This window comes from Struthio camelus, chromosome 3 (assembly GCF_040807025.1).
Source record: "Struthio camelus isolate bStrCam1 chromosome 3, bStrCam1.hap1, whole genome shotgun sequence".
Taxonomy (NCBI): Eukaryota; Metazoa; Chordata; class Aves; order Struthioniformes; family Struthionidae; genus Struthio; species Struthio camelus.
The window spans coordinates 69194459-69213008 of NC_090944.1; the positions used below are offsets into that span (position 1 = coordinate 69194459).

The 18550-nt window shown below is 39.6% G+C and overlaps 1 protein-coding gene across 1 annotated transcript in view; it reads left to right on the top strand.

Moving 5' to 3' along the window:
- RSPO3 (R-spondin 3) overlaps positions 1–18550 on the top strand; it is a 64788-nt gene that overhangs the window by 25150 nt on the left and 21088 nt on the right. The window contains exons 2-4 of the mRNA XM_009682867.2: positions 11429–11620; positions 12944–13090; positions 15546–15743. Of these exons, the coding sequence (XP_009681162.1) occupies positions 11429–11620; positions 12944–13090; positions 15546–15743 (537 nt within the window). The remainder of the gene's footprint in view (positions 1–11428; positions 11621–12943; positions 13091–15545; positions 15744–18550) is intronic.

Here is an 18550-nt window from a genome sequence, read left to right on the forward strand (position 1 = left end):
GACAAAAAATGTCATCTTCAATACTATAGCTATTAGAAAAATCTTCTTCAATGGAGTGCTGTTGTAAAGTGCCAAGTATATTTTGCAAGCTGGCTTAAGGGATCCAACACCAGAAAAAAAAGCAGCTATCTCAGGCCATGAAACAGTAAATGGATCACTTCATTGTGACATGTGTCGGGTAGAAAGAAGGGCTCCATAAATCCATATTTACCTGTGCAGCGTAAGGTTAAACACATCTTATCATGACGCTACTGTTATTCAGCTAAATTAAGTGACGCTTACAGTTGTTCTTGGCAAATACTCTAGTAAAAGTGATTTTTAAGACCACTCGCTCAATCGTACATGAAAAGTGTCTGAGATCTTATTTGATGTGTTATCATTAATATTAAATACTATATCAAAAAAGTCATCCATAAAAGATTCATATGCTAACCATCAGTCATCAACCTTTCAAAATATTTTTGTCTTCAATTTAGGTTAAACTGATTTTAAAGACAAATAAGGTTTTTCATACTTTTTTCCATTTTAGGAAAACATTAAAGTGATTTCAAAAACCTTAGCTTTGCAAGGTTGCATCTTAACTTTACTCTTACTGTAAAATGTTTTACAAGACCCATAATATTAACCCTAGATTTTGTATATATTCAATTCTTAGTTTTATATATAACTACATAATTACAATATACTTCATTAATGTTTTTTTACCTAGTATTGTCAATAGATAGCCTTAGTCTAATTCTTTTTTACTTTAGAATTTCCTTTCTCTTTAAAATGTTATATCTGATCATTCCACCTTCTGCTATATTTTGTAAACAGAATATATCACCTATAAGTTATTATCATTATTCCAAATTAAAGCCACTTGGAGAACCATAGCAGAACAGAATTCCATTAGAATGTGTCACTCTGTAAGAATAGAAATATTTGGTACAAAAAACTTTGACAGGATTTTGATTCAGAAGAAAAAAGAGAAATATTTTTCACAATACTGAAATAATCTCTAACATATTATTTAACTGACCTTTTTTGAAATTTCACTCTGAATTATTTTGTCATCTTGACTGCTTCATTTTGGTATTCCATTTATGTAATATAAATGATCTAAAAGACTAAACTAAAACCAAATAGTTCCAAGAGAACAAAATAGCTTATCTTTTAATCCTTTATGGAATATGTCATAACTTTTGCTTCTTACGGTACTTTTAAACAAATCCCAGCTTTGAAAAATCCTTGTGAAAAAATGCCCATCATCTGCTATACAGTTAATCCTTATGGACAGACATCAGAGAGAGCAAAATATTTGGAGTCCTTTGACCAGCTAAACTGAACTCACAGTTGCTACCCATCATCTCCAAGGCATCATCGAGAAGTGGAACTAGAATGGCTGCTTTCAGCTATAATTTGCAGCTGAGGTTATTGATCCAGGGGCTTCTTCGAAGGAGCAGTAGGCAGGAGGGAGCTGACTCAGGCTTGAGCTGCCACAGCAGTATTGGAGGTGTCACAGCAGTCACAATACCATACTGTGACAAGGACCCATAGTCCTTCACATCACCAACTGCATCCAATAAAATCGCTGCATGCAAATTAGCCTCAAAGGAGACACTGTCATTCATTGGCTTGTTGACCTCTGAGGTCACAGCAGCCCCGCTTAAGATTTACTTGCACTGCTCACCTGATCTTGCCTACGTCCTCTGTAATGATTAGAGGTAACACTCATTAACAATGATGTAGTGCAATTTATATTTTCAGATAGAGCCCATGCATAAGTTTTCAAATATTTTTAACTATCTAGAAAGTTTGGTGGGTCAGCATTATACTATCAATTGTTTTTGGGTTAAAGAGTATACTTTTACAGAGCTACTTTTTCTTTTTTTAAACAAGCAGTTTTAATTCATTTTACCTTGCAACTAATTGAGCAGACTGGCTCACAAATCCTTGGAGAAATGATGGTATGCTCAAATTAGCTGCAAAAAACGAATTGTATCCCTGGCTAAGCATAAAATGGACTGTAGCTTTAATTTCATCACCAGCACCCCAATAATTCAGCCCAAATACTTCCTAGTATGGTCTTAGCGTGACGTAAACTGCCTGTTATGTATCAATGCAGTGATGTTAGATGTATTATGGTATTAGGGATGTGAATGATGCTTGATGTGAGTGCTAAATTTCTTTCATGTGGATCAGTGTTTGAGGCAGTGAAGGCATTTGGGAGGGAAAGGCTCAGACTTCAAAGGGAGGGGAGAATGCATAAAGGGTGAGGAAAGGAGCCCTAACTACGTGCCATTCATATTTACTTCACAAGAAGAGCCAGACACTCTGAGCTGTTGAACTAACTCAGTTCCACAGGAATTAGACACCTAGTTAAATCTCATCCATCCTACAACTTAATGCCAAACAAAACAGGATATCTAATCACATGACCCTTTAAAAATCAGATAACCATGCTCCAAACCATGGGCTACCCTACAGTTGATTAACAAATCCGTGAAATGCTCACCCCCTTATATTAATAGGTGTTTTGACACTGACTTCAGTAGTCCAGGACTTCAGTGAGTTAGTGAGTTTGAGTTGACTGGTGGTGGACTCTGTTGTCTGTTTTCCTTCAGAGCTGAATTTGACTTCATATCGTACTATTCATGCTTTGCACTCAAAAGCCTTTGACGTTTTTTTAAACTTGGTCAAATCCCAGTAGCATGAGGAAAAGGTGAACATACTTGGGTCATTGTTTGCTGAATGTTGATAGCATATGTATCACTATACAGTGCTACAGCAGAGAAAAAATCAATATACCAAGTATTTTTATCATTAATTTAAATGTGGAACCTTGGACAGTATCCTGTTTCACTGACAGATGGATTATCACATCAGCCTGGAGAATTTATCCTTTTTCCTCCAGAAAAAAATCAAGATTAGAGTTTGTCCTTCTGACAAATTGTAGAAATCTAATTTTCAGAGAACTTTCAGCAGTATGATACTTCTTAGTATTTATGGTCAGGGTTCAAATCTTGATGTGGGACTTGAATTTAAAGAGACAGGCTCTGATTCAATGTTTGCAGGCCTCACTCCAGAATAATTCCACTGAAAACAATATACTTTGGGGCTTTCCGTTATTTTCAGTATGGTATGATTTTAGCTATTACACAGAAAAAATTATTTCATTCAGTGCAAACTTCAATCAATGCCATTTAGAAAAATATACAACATTGAGAGGATATTTAGTAATTGACCAAAGGCACATCTTCTGAGTAAAGCCAAGGCAGTGGGCTGGCTTGCTGTCTGGCTTATTAATTTTTTAATGCTGTAAACATGGTAGTAGAAAATCATAACTTTAACATGGGATTACAGGCTTTTGCTGTCTAAACCCTTCTCCCTAGTCCCCAGCATGGAAAGTAAAATCTGTTACATCCTGCTGTTCTTTCTGTGGTTTCTGAAACAAAACTTTGAGAGAAAAATGCTGGTCTCAAAAGACCCTGTGGGAAACGGGAAACTTGCAAATGCTACTGTAGTTGTGTAATGTTGACAGTATGAGCTGAGTGATCCTTATACAGCTTGGAAGTACATGAGCATCTGTGCAATACACAACAAAAAAGTCTCCAGTATGGTAAAGTAACAAAACAGGAAAAGTAAATGAGGGGGATAGATTCTGTTGCCACCATTACACCTAGGATCAATGATCCCTGCTTGAGCAGGGAGGTTGGACTAGGTGATCTCCAGAGGTCCCTTCCAACCTAAACGATTCTGTGATTCTGTGATCTTTCTTAGAAACACGCTAACATTAGCCGGAACTTCAGTATCAAACAGAAAATATGACCGTATATTTCTGAGAATGAGCATACACAATCTATGGATATGATTTTTACTTGATTAAAGTATGCGTCTTTTGTAGGGTACAGACAGGGTCGTGCTGACATATAGCAACTTTGTTTTTAAGGTTTTGTGCACATAAGAACAGTAAAAAATCAACTGAGGATCTTCATGGTGACATCTTCCAGGATTAGACTATTAAAATGCTGTCTAAATATACACTAAATATAATCTCTTTCCAAAACTCACATTTCTCCTCCTTTTTTTCATCTCAGTACAGATGCTTTCTTTGCAAGTAGCTGAATCTGGCAAGTGTCATGACACATTGGTTGTACAACTATTAGCTGTCTCTTATTACTATCCTTTATAGATCTCACACATCCCCTTCTATCACAGGTCAGCTTATCTAGATAATATTGTAACTCAGTTTCTCATTCTTAAAGAAGATTCATAATGTGTAGTCTTGAAGGCTGGGCTCCTGGAAACAACTACAGTCATCTCTAAATGTATGAGCCATGATTGCTTATAGGATTTAGAATTTAGTGTGAAAAGGTATTACGTTAGCAGGTCTTAGCATTACCCCCAGTCGTAAGGTTGGTTAATGTAACTTGCCTCAGGAATCTTCTTCGGTCTCTATACTGGCTAATCTTTCTAGACCCCTGAACTTTGGTGCTACCCTATAGTAACATGGGGGGAGAAAAAATCGATTTCCCTTTTCTCTCCATGAAAGGAATTTTTCAGCTTATTTACAAAACTCTCTGGAATGAGAAGGAGCCATTTGTGGTTACTGTGGCTGATCTCTGTTGTGCTGAAGATGCTAGGAGACTGCATTAAACTCTGCACCCCTGGTGAGATTTTTCAGTCTGTTGATGCTCCTTCTACCCAAATTCAGGGGGAATGTGTTCTGGCAGCCAGTATACTTAATTATCAGGATCACTTTGCCAGACATGTGTTTAATATGCTGAGGCATCCCCCAAAGAGATCTTGGCCATTTGTGATGGGCCTCCTTGCTTGTAGATACCACTACAAAACGGTTATGGATACTCCCAAAGACTGTAGGACAGTTCCATATTCATATTTCTGCTGCTCTTCACAAGTGTTGACACCTGGTGAACAAAACAGGTTGGTTTCTTTTTCCTTAGATGGGAAGTGTCTCTTGAGGAAGAAAATATTCCTCAAGCCAGGCAGATGTTTGAGGAAATTTTATTCAGTACTTCTGGGATCTTTTTCCTTCAAAACACAGGACACTTGAGAATCTTCTTTGTTATACGTTTGTACCACGGAAGGCAACAATACTCTGAAGTAAAATTGAAGTAAAAGAAATCTCTGGAAGAGATCCCTTCCTCTTAGAAAGAAATCTTAAAAGTATTAGTGAATCGCAAGGAAGAAGAGGAGACATTATACTGTTAACATTTGATTTTTAGATTGATTTTCTGATTTGTTCCTTTTGCAGCTGTCTTTCCTTTCAAAGGCCTCCTCGTTTAGTGTAAATCCAGTGAAGGCTGGATGGAGATTCCACATTCCTCAAATATCATGACTGGTTGTGTTATATCCCAGAAAACTTATAGCCAATGAAATGTAGCATTTGCTGTGTATGGATCTGTCTTCCCTGCAGAGCCCAGCTGCTACCCCATCACAACACATCAAACCTCCTGCCTCCCTGTGGGTGATTTAAGGCCAAGCTATCAAGCATAGCTTAGCCTGTAAGACTGAACTCAGGTTTCATCTCAGCCCAAGCTGGCAATCTATTTAGCAGTGATAATACAAACTAATCAAACCCATGTGTACTTACTCTTCCAGTCCTGTCCCACTATTCCTGGGCTGCACTTTCTTGTCTTTTTCCTTGTTATGCACTGGGTGCCTACACATAGGTTCAGTGCTTTAGTCCCACAATTATCTGTTCCATTTTTAAATGCATTTCCACACAGAGAAATGTTGTCCAAGAAAGAGTATGAGGAAATAAGCTGTGGTTTGCAAACTAAATTCCTTAATGACTTTCTCATTAGAAGAGCTCACTGCCAAATGTTATTTGCTTTTGCCTAAAGGATGGTCCGTATGATTAAGAGTAACTCTTCTTTACAGGAAGTATTGTTTTCAAGCTACTGCCACAGGCAGATGCTTTGCAGTAGGCAAGAGAGAGAAAAAGCAGCCAATTAATTCATTGAGTGGTAAAGTGACATTAGAAACCATGGGACATCCCATCACAAATCTCCTCCATCACATGGGCTAGTACCAATGTGGATGCAGTTTCTTCGGTAAAGCAGAGACAGGGCTTGGATCTTACAGCACAGAACAGTCCACCCAAGAGAGGTTAAATTCCAAAGTAACTCTGCTGTGAAAATATTTCCTGTGAGAACTCACAAGTCTGAGAAACCAAGAGTGACAGCAGATCTCTAGCAGGGATGGATTTCATTTGTCTAGCACATCCACTTCAAGGGCGAGCCTCTAAATGGACATCCTGTGGTTGAAGATTAATGATCTTCTTCAGCTGAGACAACGCACCTCAGCTGCAGCAAGTGGGAAAAGAATACTAAGTTCTTTTACTCTGAGCTTTCCCCCTGGCTGTAAGAATGTCATCCCACCTGGACTCCTCTTCTTCTTCTTTTTTTGATCTCATATATTTACAATGAAGTAAAACTGAGAGCAAAATTTCAGTGCCCAAGGTTTCAGAATTTATTTGCTGCATGTCATCAAAATCTCCTATCATTTTGGCTTTGAAAGTTCAGATTTAAATTCAACTCCTTGTTCTTAACTTTCTATTTTTTAACAGCAGGATCACAACTCATTGTTTCCATAGCAAGGCTTCGAAAAATGTTCTGAGAAAAGGAAAATTCCCAGAGATTTCATTTGCTAATGAGACTTAAAACCAATATCTGTACAAACAGCATGCACAAAAAAGGTCTTGAAGGCAAAAAGGGTTTAAAGCCAGAGAGGGGAGGAGACTAGTTCAAGATTAGTATCTTCTCTGATGTCCAGTTTTTAGGTTTTATAAAATGAAAGAGAGAGATGGATTCTCAATCTAAATGCAGCCAAGAGCATGTGCATGCGCACTTTTGTACCTGATTTAAGTCAGTAGGGTTGGGTTATGCTTATGTAAGAAAGGAAGAAGAACTTGTCCGTGAGTCTTTGTCCTTCCACCATTTGCTTTGCCCATTGCTTTCTTGTATTTTCCATCCTTGAGAGTGTAGGACTTCATTGTGTTCAAAGAGTGTGTGAAGAGAAGACGACAGATTGCCCTTGCTGCTGGTAGGGTCATCTATAACTGCTCATAATAGCCTGGTCCTAGAATCCTTTCATTCTAGAGCATAAAGTTAGTTCTGAAAGTCATGGAGAATTTTTGTATTTCATTTTATTTTGTTTTGTCTTTAGAATGCAGTAGATTGCCCCAAGGGCCAAGTGATTACAAAAGAGAACATTTCTTGAACCTCTTTGCAATGCTAAAACTCAGACCTCCTGGTTCTGCAGCCAGTGCCTAACCCACTAGACCACAGTGCCTGTCCTTCTGCTAAGACATTGGATCTCCCTCTGCCTTGGTTACCACATCTAAAAGTTGTGGTCAACAGAAGTGGTCTGTGCTCTCCTAGCACTTTTTCACCTGAGGACTTCAAAGCATTTCTAAAAGCGAATATACATTACTTGCCTATTTCTGCTGTTGACCTAAATAAGTAAAGAAATTTTAAGCTATACTTATGTCAGGTGTACTGAGGCTGGCTTTTACCAGATGAGGGTTATGTTCGTAGCTTCTTGTGGTTCATCACTTAAATGCTCTCAGCTCCCTCAATGTGATATGGGGGGAAAGGGTTAAAATTTCTGCCTGTTGCCTCGTGGTCATGGTGTGCAATTGCTGAAGTGCTTGGGCCTATAGGTACATAACATCTCTCCTGGTGTAGCTATTGTGCAGATAGATGTCTGAAGTTCTGCATGCCCACATGCTCAAAGGTGCCATCTTTTCCAGTTTTGGTAGCAAGTTTCTTAGCATGAATCTTTCTCAGGACTCACACACTGGAGCTCCTAGGAATTAGCCTTCTGGAGGCCTTCCCAACAGGGACCTTCTCAAGAGTACCAAGCTCAGGACAAAGAACAACATCATTGTCCATTCTCCTTCAAAAACATGGCCAAGAGGGCATGCACTTCTGCAGGGTGGATAGAGCGCACACACGGGAATGAGTTCCTTGTTCTGCTAACATGTAGGGAACTCAGGTCTCCTTTTTGGAGGCACAGCTCTAAGTATTAGGCCTGTAGGAAAGGATAAGATGGGCATGCTCAACAACTGTGTAAAGAGACACACTGGGTCACAGAAGGAAGCAGCAAGAAGCAGCCTGACTCTTAGCCCAGCGCTGAGGGCATTGTCCCCATATTCTCTTCTCTTTGCTGCTCTGTCAGCTAATCCATTTTCCTTGCTGCACCAGGAGAGAAATGGTTTGGGCCAGTTCTATAAGCAACAGCGATTAGTTTTCTCCACATGGGAGAAATGTATTTCAGTGACTAAATTTGTCCCATTTCCTTCTCCAAACCACTTGACGCTACTAGGCCTCTGTGGCAGGGTTGGCCCTGCACAGCTTTCTACCTTGTGGGAACAGGTAAGCGAATGACCCATGCCTGAACCTGAACCGGAGAGGGAGAAAGCTGCAAGAGGGAGCCAACTCATTTTCTGTACACAGATATTTTCCTTCCACCATTTCATTTCTCTCAGGTTCAATGACCAAACCTAGTGCTGAGTTTTCAAACAATATCAATATTTGAAGCGGTCAGCAGTCCCTGCTTTGCTTCCTGCTTGACCCAGAATAATGGCCTCCCTAGCATTCAAAATAACCATAATGAAACACAGTTTCATTGTACAGATACATGGCTCAGAAAAATGTCAGGCACAGTAGAAAAAAAAAAATCCAAAAAAGGATACCTTTAACGGCCTTTATGATAGAAAATGTTCTTGATTTAAAATGTCAATACTGACTTTTCAGTAGGACTTCTGCTCTCCGCATTTCCAAGCAACTGATCTTGTCTTACTTCAAATGTAGACTTATAACATGGCATGAAATCAACCTTTGAATGGAACTTGACTTGCATATTTTAAATTACTATTTGCTATACAATAACAATATGATTCTTCATTTGTGACTGCATGTTTTCTTTTTTGTCATATTATTTGTATGATGTCTATTTGGGGTGCAAGAAATAAGAAAGAAATTAAGAAGATGGCTAGAAGTATATTTTATTTTATATTTAATACTTCTGGAGATAAGAGGAGCTGGAAATTGGCCATACAATGGCTTTTAACTATAGAGAAATTATCTTCTCTTGGTAATAAAATATTCCCTGTCTCAAGGGCTCACACACAAAGTTTGACCTCTGAGTAGTTGCACATAATGTTTTCTCTGTCAAGAGAATCTATTCATAATGATCTGTCACAGGTGTTCACACATAATATGTTTCCTGTCAAAAGTGATCATCTCTACTTTATATAGCAGCTTTGATGACAAATATTTTGTACTTCAGCTGCTTTTTCTTCCCTGTGTCAGACTTAATGAAGGAAAGTCATGGATAGTTTTTAAATAATGTCAGCTAGACCACGTTGTTGCGCCTGTCTTTGAAAGCAGCCTCGTGCAAGAGCCACAGTACAGGGAAGAGGGAGGCAAGGACACTTTCATTTACTTCTTTAAAAAGAAAGCAAATTTTTCAGGCTTTTAATTTCAAAAGCAATATATTCTATTTCTCTGGAATCTTCTGGGAAAAAGCGTTCTGTACTTTTTGGGTACTCAGTACTTTGAGAGTCTAGCAAAAACTACTTCAACAACTGATTCTAGGTTGCAACTTCTAGCTATGCAGAAATGCAGCTTATTCTTATAGCAGTGGTGTGTCTTAGTGGCAAAAACACTTTCCTCATGATTGTTCTGAAAAGTCAGTGCCTTAGCGGGGAAAGAGAATCGGGTTTTTATATTCTCACCGAAATGAGAGCAGGGCCAAAGTTTGCTCTTTTTCCTACCTATTCAGCTCTATTGAGAGAAATAACCCTGATTCCTCACTCTGTTAATGAAAGGGGAAAAGTGAATTTGAACTCCACTTGAGATTTCTCAGACTGTGGGACTGATCATCTATAATAGCTGTCATAAGAGGTAGGTGCAGCTTCAGAGAAGAGAGGAGTGTTCAGTTCTTTTCCCTTTCCTGGGCCATGACTTTTCTGCCAAAACTGTAATTGAACAAAGTTCAGAAGTATTCCTGAACTTCTCTGTCACCTGGCAAACTCCTCTCAGCTAGCAGGAAGAGATCCAGATATCTCCCACTACCAGAGTGGTGTTTTTCAGCTTGTAAGCCACAGATTCACGGGGACTTCTAGGTTACCTCCAAGGGATCCACAGAGAGGTGCTGACAAAAGAAAGTTCATTATGTATGTATGTGAAGTATTTAGTAGTGTTTGTAGATAGAAAAAAAAATCAAAACACTAAAATAGGCAGTGACAGTATGGCACAAGCCACACTTAAAAAAAATTTCACTTGTCCAGGGAGAAGGCAGAATAGGAAGACAATAGGATTTACAAACGTAAATGAGAGCTGGATTTCTTTTGCCTACAGAATAGGACCACGTTTCAGGTTGAGAGATGAAAGCTGAAACTTACAAAAATGCGTGGATATTCCATACAAAATGAGGCCAGATTTTTGGGGACAGGAGCTACTTGATGCTTAATTATTTTTCAGATCCAACCCCTATTTAAGAATGCAACCAGGAAGGAATTAAAAGTAGGTAAGAACTTCTAAAACAGTGAAAGATGCAAAATATTACTCTGTACCACTCTGTATTCACTGATTAATGTCTGCTACTGAAAAGGTACTCTGCAATAGTTGCCTCTTTTCTGCTACCCTCAGCCCCCAAAATACTATAAGATTCGAATACTCTTAAGCAGTGGATGTAATAAGTTTTCCTTTTGTTGTCTGAAGAATTAGAACGATGCAGCTGAAAGGCAAGTATAATCCTACCTATGCTCCATGCTGGGATTGGAGCAGGGTAAATGCCACAGTTAAGTCTGAACATCAGGTTGTAATTGTTAGAGATTAAAAACATGCCAGAAAGAACATTCCAGGGAAAGAAGGAGGGTGAGAGGGATGGCTCTCCCGTGTCTTTTTATTAAGGCAAATTAGTATCAGATCTAACAAGGACATGTTCTGCACAGCAGAACTCAATCAAATGATATTCAGTCAATGAAGGAAATTATATACTAGACTGTTTTTTAATAATCCAGCTGGAAAAGGCAATGACAAATGAGCATGCATTTATCTCCTGAGTCAAGTGCACAGAAGTGGCAGCAAAGCTACTGGACTAAACTAAAGGAAAAATAATCATTCTCCAGGATGCTGCTGTTCCATGAAATCAATTTGAAATATAATTTGCTCTTAGCTGTTTCTGCAAGATGTGAGCACATCAGCTGAACTTCTCATTTCTGTGCAGCTGAAAAGATGACTGAAATGAAATGTCAGGTAGTGAGAGACACAAGAAAAAAGGACGCAATCTTTAAGAGCTGTCAGAGATGAGGGTGGTCTACCCTCCCAAGTACAGAGGAATTATTGTTCCGTGGGCTTGTCTAATATCTTGTTCTCTTCCCCTTCTTTTTTGTTAATGCTTGTCTTCTCAGTGCATCCTAATGTGAGCCAGGGTTGCCAAGGAGGGTGTGCTACATGTTCTGACTACAACGGATGCCTGTCGTGTAAACCCAGACTCTTTTTTGTTCTGGAGAGGATTGGCATGAAACAGATCGGAGTATGTCTTTCCTCATGTCCAAGTGGATATTATGGGACACGGTATCCTGACATTAATAAGTGTGCAAGTAAGTGCTGGGAAAAGGGGGAACGCATGGAAATATTTGTTCTCTTTTGAATGCTGTGAGTCCTTAGGAGTCAAGTCAACAGATTAGCAGCCGGACAGGCCGAGTCTTTATTTGTTCAGTTCTTTTATACCAGTACAATAAATATTAACCTAAACAAGAAGTGAACGTGAACAATCACACAAAACTACAGAAGCTCGGGGATTCTGGCTCTGCAAGAACGACCAGCCCAGGACCTGGGAGATGGTCTCCTCTACATCCTCATGCAAAAGTGAAGTGAGCGGGCAACACCACACTCCTGTGGCTGGAGCAGCAGGACGGACCGATGGCAGCTCCGAAGAACGGAGGTTGAGGGCCATTGAATCTGTCTGACTGGAGCAGTTTAAGCTCACTGGCATTTCCCCGCCCGTCTCCCGTGACAAGGAGAGAAGATGGCACTCGTTGGAGATGTGGTTTGCAGACTCTTTGCCCTGGTCTCTTTATAGCTGTGTCTCACACTCAGTGTAGTCCTATAAATGCCTTTACCACCTGACAGGGTTTCAGCCTGACTTGGGGGAAATTATGGATTCTTATTGCTTTGGGCTGGGAGATACAGAACGCAACCCTATTCTTTATCGTTTGGGCAACATTTTGCCTCCCTTATGTATTTTTCATCATAAACAAACTAGAAAAGACTGTGATATCCTCCCCACTCCTTTTTGAGTTGTTGTATAATGCTTTGTTTTTAACCCCATAGGTGATATGAAAATGTAAGAGTGATAGCCAAGCCACTTTCACAGTTTTTATCTGGTAATAAAAGTTCTATAGTGAATGGACCCCAGATTAAAGTCCTACAGAGTAATTTCACACTGTAAAGCGTTTGTTCACTTTTTAGCAGTGTGTGGCCTCGCATATGAAACATGAATTTTGTCATATACAAGTTTTTATTTACCTCCTTTAAAACTATCTGAGAACTGGGAAATATACTGTTTATGCCTATGTGGGTAATAATCTAAAGGACGGAGCATGAGGGAACTATTGAAAAAGAGGAAACAAAAAGATGTTGATGCAAAACAATTTTAAGAAAGTTGTGATTTCTGAAATATTTCTGTTTATCCTGGATGAGGATTCTCACTCATACTAGGGCCACTAGTTGCTGCCCTCATTGAGTGAAGAGGCCATAAAGAAGATTTAAATATAATTTGCTTCCCTTGACGGTTGTTTTACATTGCTAGAGTAGCGTGAAGTGATTTTAACTTGACCTTTAGCGTATGTGAGAGAGCCCATGGTGTTTCACGGCAAAAAAAAAAAAAAAATTGATGTCTCTGTTCACTGTTTCCATTTCAGAGTGCAAAGCTGACTGTGATACCTGCTTCACCAGAAACTTCTGCACAAAGTGTAAAAGTGGGTTTTACTTACACAGTGGAAAGTGCCTTGAAAAGTGCCCTGATGGTTTGGAAGCCAACAATCACACAATGGAGTGCACCAGCATTGGTAAGTCTGGTCCCCTGGGCAATGACCCAGCCCTGCCCGATTTTCTCACATGGAATGGGGGATCTAGTCAGAGCACGAGTTGCAAGAACAATTAAGATATTAGGAAAATAAAACTTAAATTTGCTCTGGAAGCGCTCTGCTTCACAAGATGCATTCCCCAGCACAATGGACTCAAGGCATCTTATTTCCTAAGTCTGCCATCCACAAAAGGCAAGCTCTATTGTGCCCCATAAATACGGTCTTAGTGCTAAGAGCACTGACTATTTCCTCCTGACTCAGGAAATACAGCCTGTTTCATCTTGCGTGTTTGGTCTACCCTGATGCAGCAATAGCATACATCTCTTACTTGCCCTGTTAGGTTTTAGGCAGTCCTGCTAACATCAAAGGTTCCAAAATCCTGAGTCAGGCCCCAAATTTAGTTTAAAGATTAAAATATTAACTGCTTTGTTGTAACCTTGTACTATCTGAACCTTCAGAGCATGTGTGTCAACATTTTGAGGCTTATCTTTGCAAAGGTGAAGGCTAGAAACTTTAAAGCAGTAAGAAATAAACAAAAAGGAAAACTGAAATTTTTTCTTCATACTCACCTGACTCCAGAAACTGAAGATTAAAATAAAATATCACACAGTGTGGCACTCAAAATGAAAGAATGAGATTGGCAGCATTGATCCTGTGACTCACTGGGTGCAGAGAAGAGAACTGTTTTTGTATCTCCTCAGCCTCTGACTCACAAACTCCAATTATCCACGCCAGGGCAATTTTGGAGGTCACCACACCTAACTGTCTGCTCCATCCCTCTGCCACCCCTGCAGCTGAAAGCAGACGAGTGAAATATTTGCCTCTGAGTTGCTGCAGCTCACATCCCATGCCATGGATATGCTGAAACTGCGGCAAGGTTCAGCTTATTTTAGTACCCCGGCTATGAATTGTGGTGGCTGAGGGCTGTGAACTGCGGTAGCAGCGGTAACCTCTTCAGCCACCAGCAACCAGGGAGCACTTAGGCGCAGTCTTGCCATGATGGAAATCTGCTCCTCCACAGTTTCATGCATATAACTCTCCCTTGGCATAGCATGTTTTGAAAGGGGAGCAATACAGGAATAAAAATAATTTACAGTAGTTTGGCATTTGCCTTCTGAAATATTTATTAGTTCAGGTGGTAGTGGTGGTTTTCACAGTTTTATTTTCAAGCAAAGACTTTAATCTATGAAGGAAATTCAAAGGATCATTTTTGTTTCTTGATGGCTATTTCCTGATGGCTGTTTCCAAGTGCTTTAGACTTAGCTGCTTTAACTATGAGTCAGTCTCAACTAGGAAAAGCCATTTAAAGCTACAGAAAAAAAACAGAACTTTTTTGTGCACGTGAAGGCCAATTATTTTAACAGGAGAACTCCAGTGTAATATGAAAAGTAAAATGACCCATGTGACGATTCACTGGAGGAAGGCTCAGAGATTGCCTAAGGTCAATTATATCTCAGGTTTTGAAAAATTGAAAGTAAATTCTGGAGCTGGAAAAATCTGTTAACTTATGAAATCCTCCTTACAGAGTCTCTGGAAGTTTTTCCCTCTTTTGTGGAGGTATAGAATCTTAAGCAGGCATGTAAATACAAAATAAATATAAATGTGCACTACCTTTTATTAAGAGAAGGGGACTAAGGAGAAGGCACAAAAGCAGGAGAGTTTATCAAGAGCGTATTGTTGAACTTCACATGTTACTCACAGTTTTGCCTGTATTACTAGGACAAGTGCCCATCTGCACACCCTTAAGTTCCTAATAGTTTGAGACCTGCATTCAAATCATTCTGGCTTAGGAACTGCAACTCAGTACGTTTTGGACAAGCTTGCATTCCTCCCCACCCCAAAATCTCCTCTGCTTTCCTGATTTACATCTTGTACACATTACAGATGATGGCTCTTTCACTGTTTAAGCTGAATACCAAGAAGCAGATCATCAAACATACTTGAGTCTTATTGTAATGCCTTTTGACATCAACTTGTTCCTTATAACTCTATTGATTTCCATGGAAATTCAATACCTTTGAGACCAGCTGCAGCAGCCTGACACAATGACTTGACTCTGCTTTCACATAGACATGAATAAAGTTAATTTCACTGAAGCTAGAAGGATCTGTATCTCCACAAAACCAAGGCATCCTCAGAATAAGTCCCAGTACCTGATTTCTTTGAAAACAATTTTGCTGTTGTTGCTCTGTTTCAGAAATGGAATTACAAAACCAGCACAGATAGAAAGAAATAGCATCTGAAACAATCATTTGACATTATTTTGTGCAATATATCCTAAGCAGGACAAATTCTTTGAATTCACTGCTGCATATCCTTATTAATTCCATTCATGTTTGCCACCTTTTGGCTGATGTAGAATAAAATGAATGTGCCATATGCATTGTGTGTATAAAACCATATTGGCCAGGCTCAGCTTATCCTATGTTTATTGCAGTGCACTGCGAAGCTAGTGAGTGGAGTCCATGGAGCCCTTGCACAAAGAAAGGAAAAACTTGTGGTTTCAAAAGAGGAAATGAAGTAAGGGTCAGAGAGATCGTACAACATCCGTCAGCAAGGGGCAATCCTTGCCCAGCTACAAGCGAGAGCAGAAAATGTATTGTACAAAGAAAGAGATGTCAGAAGGAAGGAAAAGGTACCACATTATCATCATCATAATATGAGATTGGTATTGTGCTTGTTTAATAACTCACCTCCGAATTCCCAGGCCTCCATTGCTGGCTTCACTAAAACCCCAATGATGTAGTGTTTTGGGGGCTGGAGAGAACTGCGCCCTTGCCTGGAGTAAATAAAGACCTAACGCTGCTCAAAAAACATGCTTTGTGTGGTCTAGAGAGGTCAGGGTGGGCTGGATGGGAAGGTGCGTTCTCTCATGGTTCTGCTGAAAAAGCTACCAAGATGAAGGGTTGCATACAGAGCTCTGAACAAAATGATTCATCTTAAAACATGTTATGGTGTGAGTAGTTTGTGGGATATAAGGCAGACCTATCAAGTTTCATGCCTCAGCCATGGGACTTTTCCAAAACAGTTCTTATTTCATGCTCTCCTACAGGTAAGCCGGTAACTTTTGCAACTGCCGTGCTGTGGCCCTTCTCCCTCCCTGAAGCTCTTTGTACTTGCTGTAACTGAACAACTTGGCATGATCCTGTCATCTGCCTCTGGCTTATGGAATCCCAGTGTGGGAGAAAGGCCCACAATACTGGATGGCAGTAACAGGAAATGCCACTTAGCTTGGCCTAAAAAGCAAAAGTCCCAGCAGAATTGCCACCTAGGGTCACAATCTATCCATGCGAGTCGGCTTGTTGGACTCATAGGACCTAATGAATGACATCCCGGGTTAGAAAGGGAGATGCTTACAAAGTCTGTCAAATAATAATTTATACAAATTCCACCCACCAGAGACTGTCAGTACATTGGTCACTTTTTCCCCTTCTTGTAGCAGGGAAGTTACTTGCTCTGTCCCTAGCACAGTTACTCTGGTTGGCACAGGAGAGTTGACCCCCATCTCTCCCACTTCCCATCTGCCTCCCACACTGGAAAGCAAGGTTTCAGTCCTTTTGAGTATAGTTCCCCACTAGAGGAACAGGCAGAGCAGCTGCCCACTGAGTGGATGTGAGCCAGCATGAACTACATCAGTCACTTACTGTTTCATTGGGTAAACGGTCACTAAAGTTGCTATTGATTGCTATTAGAAATGTTAAAGGCTTCTGGAGCTTGTAACCTTTTTGAAGGCTGACTTGTTCCCTAAGGGCATACGTCATGAGAAGGGACATGTTACAAGGAGGATCTTAAGAACAAGAGAGCTACAGGTCCCTCCTCCTCACCCAAGGACTGGCTTGATCCTCCGATCTACATGAATCTGTGGGGCAGATTTCACCTTCCCATGCTTGTCTGAGCTTCTTTGTGCTGGGTATTGCCTTGAAGAGGTACAGCATAAGGATTTTCCTATGCTTAGACTGAAAGTCCAAAATGTCAATGAAAATTGCTAGTTCTGCTCCTGCACAGACACAACAGTTCAAAACACAGTCTAGTTAGCCCACTGTAACCAGGGGAAAAGTGTCCTTTATTTTTACACTATAGTTAATTTTGCAAGAGCTGAGAATATAGGATTGAATTTTAATTTTGTAACAGTGGAAACTATTTTTCTCTGGGAGATCTTGATATCACGTATTGCTTATGGCAATTTACCAGCCTCTTCAAATTGGACAAGATATTTCTCTTGGAGAAGTGTCTGCTGTTCATGTGTAATAAGTACTTTAAAGAATCTTCTCCTGTATTTTACCACCAATTCTTATTTTATAGGCTCTGGATCAAATCATATTCAAAAAATATTGTACAGCACAAAAAGTCCTTTACTTAAGGAATAAATCTTTTTCTTTTTCTTTTTCTTTTTCTTTTTCTTTTTCTTTTTCTTTTTCTTTTTCTTTTTCTTCTTTTCTTTTTTCCTGAAAAGTGCATAAAGGTTTGTTTTACTTCCTTTTGGGCATGTCATGGGCTATATTCTGGCTTGTTTTAGAGTGAGTAAACAATTCCTTTGAAACCAATGCAGCTATATGCAGCCTATGTTCCAACGTTGTCTGCACCCTTGGGATTTGCATGTGTATGTCTGTGAACAAAACTGAGCTATTTAGGGTTTATTTTTAATATTCTGAAATCCACCACTATACAATCTCCTGTAACAGTAGCCACAAACATGAAAGCCATCCACTTTCATACATCTACATAAGGAGACAAATTTAAAAAAAAAAAAGGATAATCCTTAATAAAACTGAGGAAATTTACACGTAAAAAATGAGGTTAAAACAAATTTAAGGGATGGATTATGGTGACACAAGCCAGGAAACTGACAATTAAGCTAAAAGTTTTCTTTCTCTTCCTATAGAAAAGGGGAAATGAAGCTTTCCAACTTGATCTCCAGGCAACTTAGCTTCCCCACTGCCACTGTCCCTCATTACACTGACAGGAACTTCTGTTTCCCTTTGAACAACACAGTGACTGCACAAGAAGCCAAGGGAGGTTTTGCTGTTATGGCTAACTGTTTTCAGTCAGTGAGGTGAGGAGGAGATACCAACAAAAACACCTTTGGAAAGGGAAAGAAAAGTAAATATTTTTGGATTTGCTGTTAAGAACATTTGAAAAACACCCTTCAGAGACTTACCTCTACCTTACAACTCAAGTACTGCTTTGGAATTTAGCTTCCACTATATTATTACATTATTATTATTCCATTATTTGCTTCCAACATGAAATCCACTCGTAGACCTAGCAGTCAGTATCAACAGTACTGTTAATCTTTTCTCTGTGGCCATGAAGACATAGTTAGCTAGTTCAGCTACTGCCGCTTCTGTTGTTGAACACATCTGTGGCCGAAGGAGTTAGGGCAAAGACCATATGATGATGGGATATGATGCTCATCAGAGATATCTCAGTGACTTTGCTTGA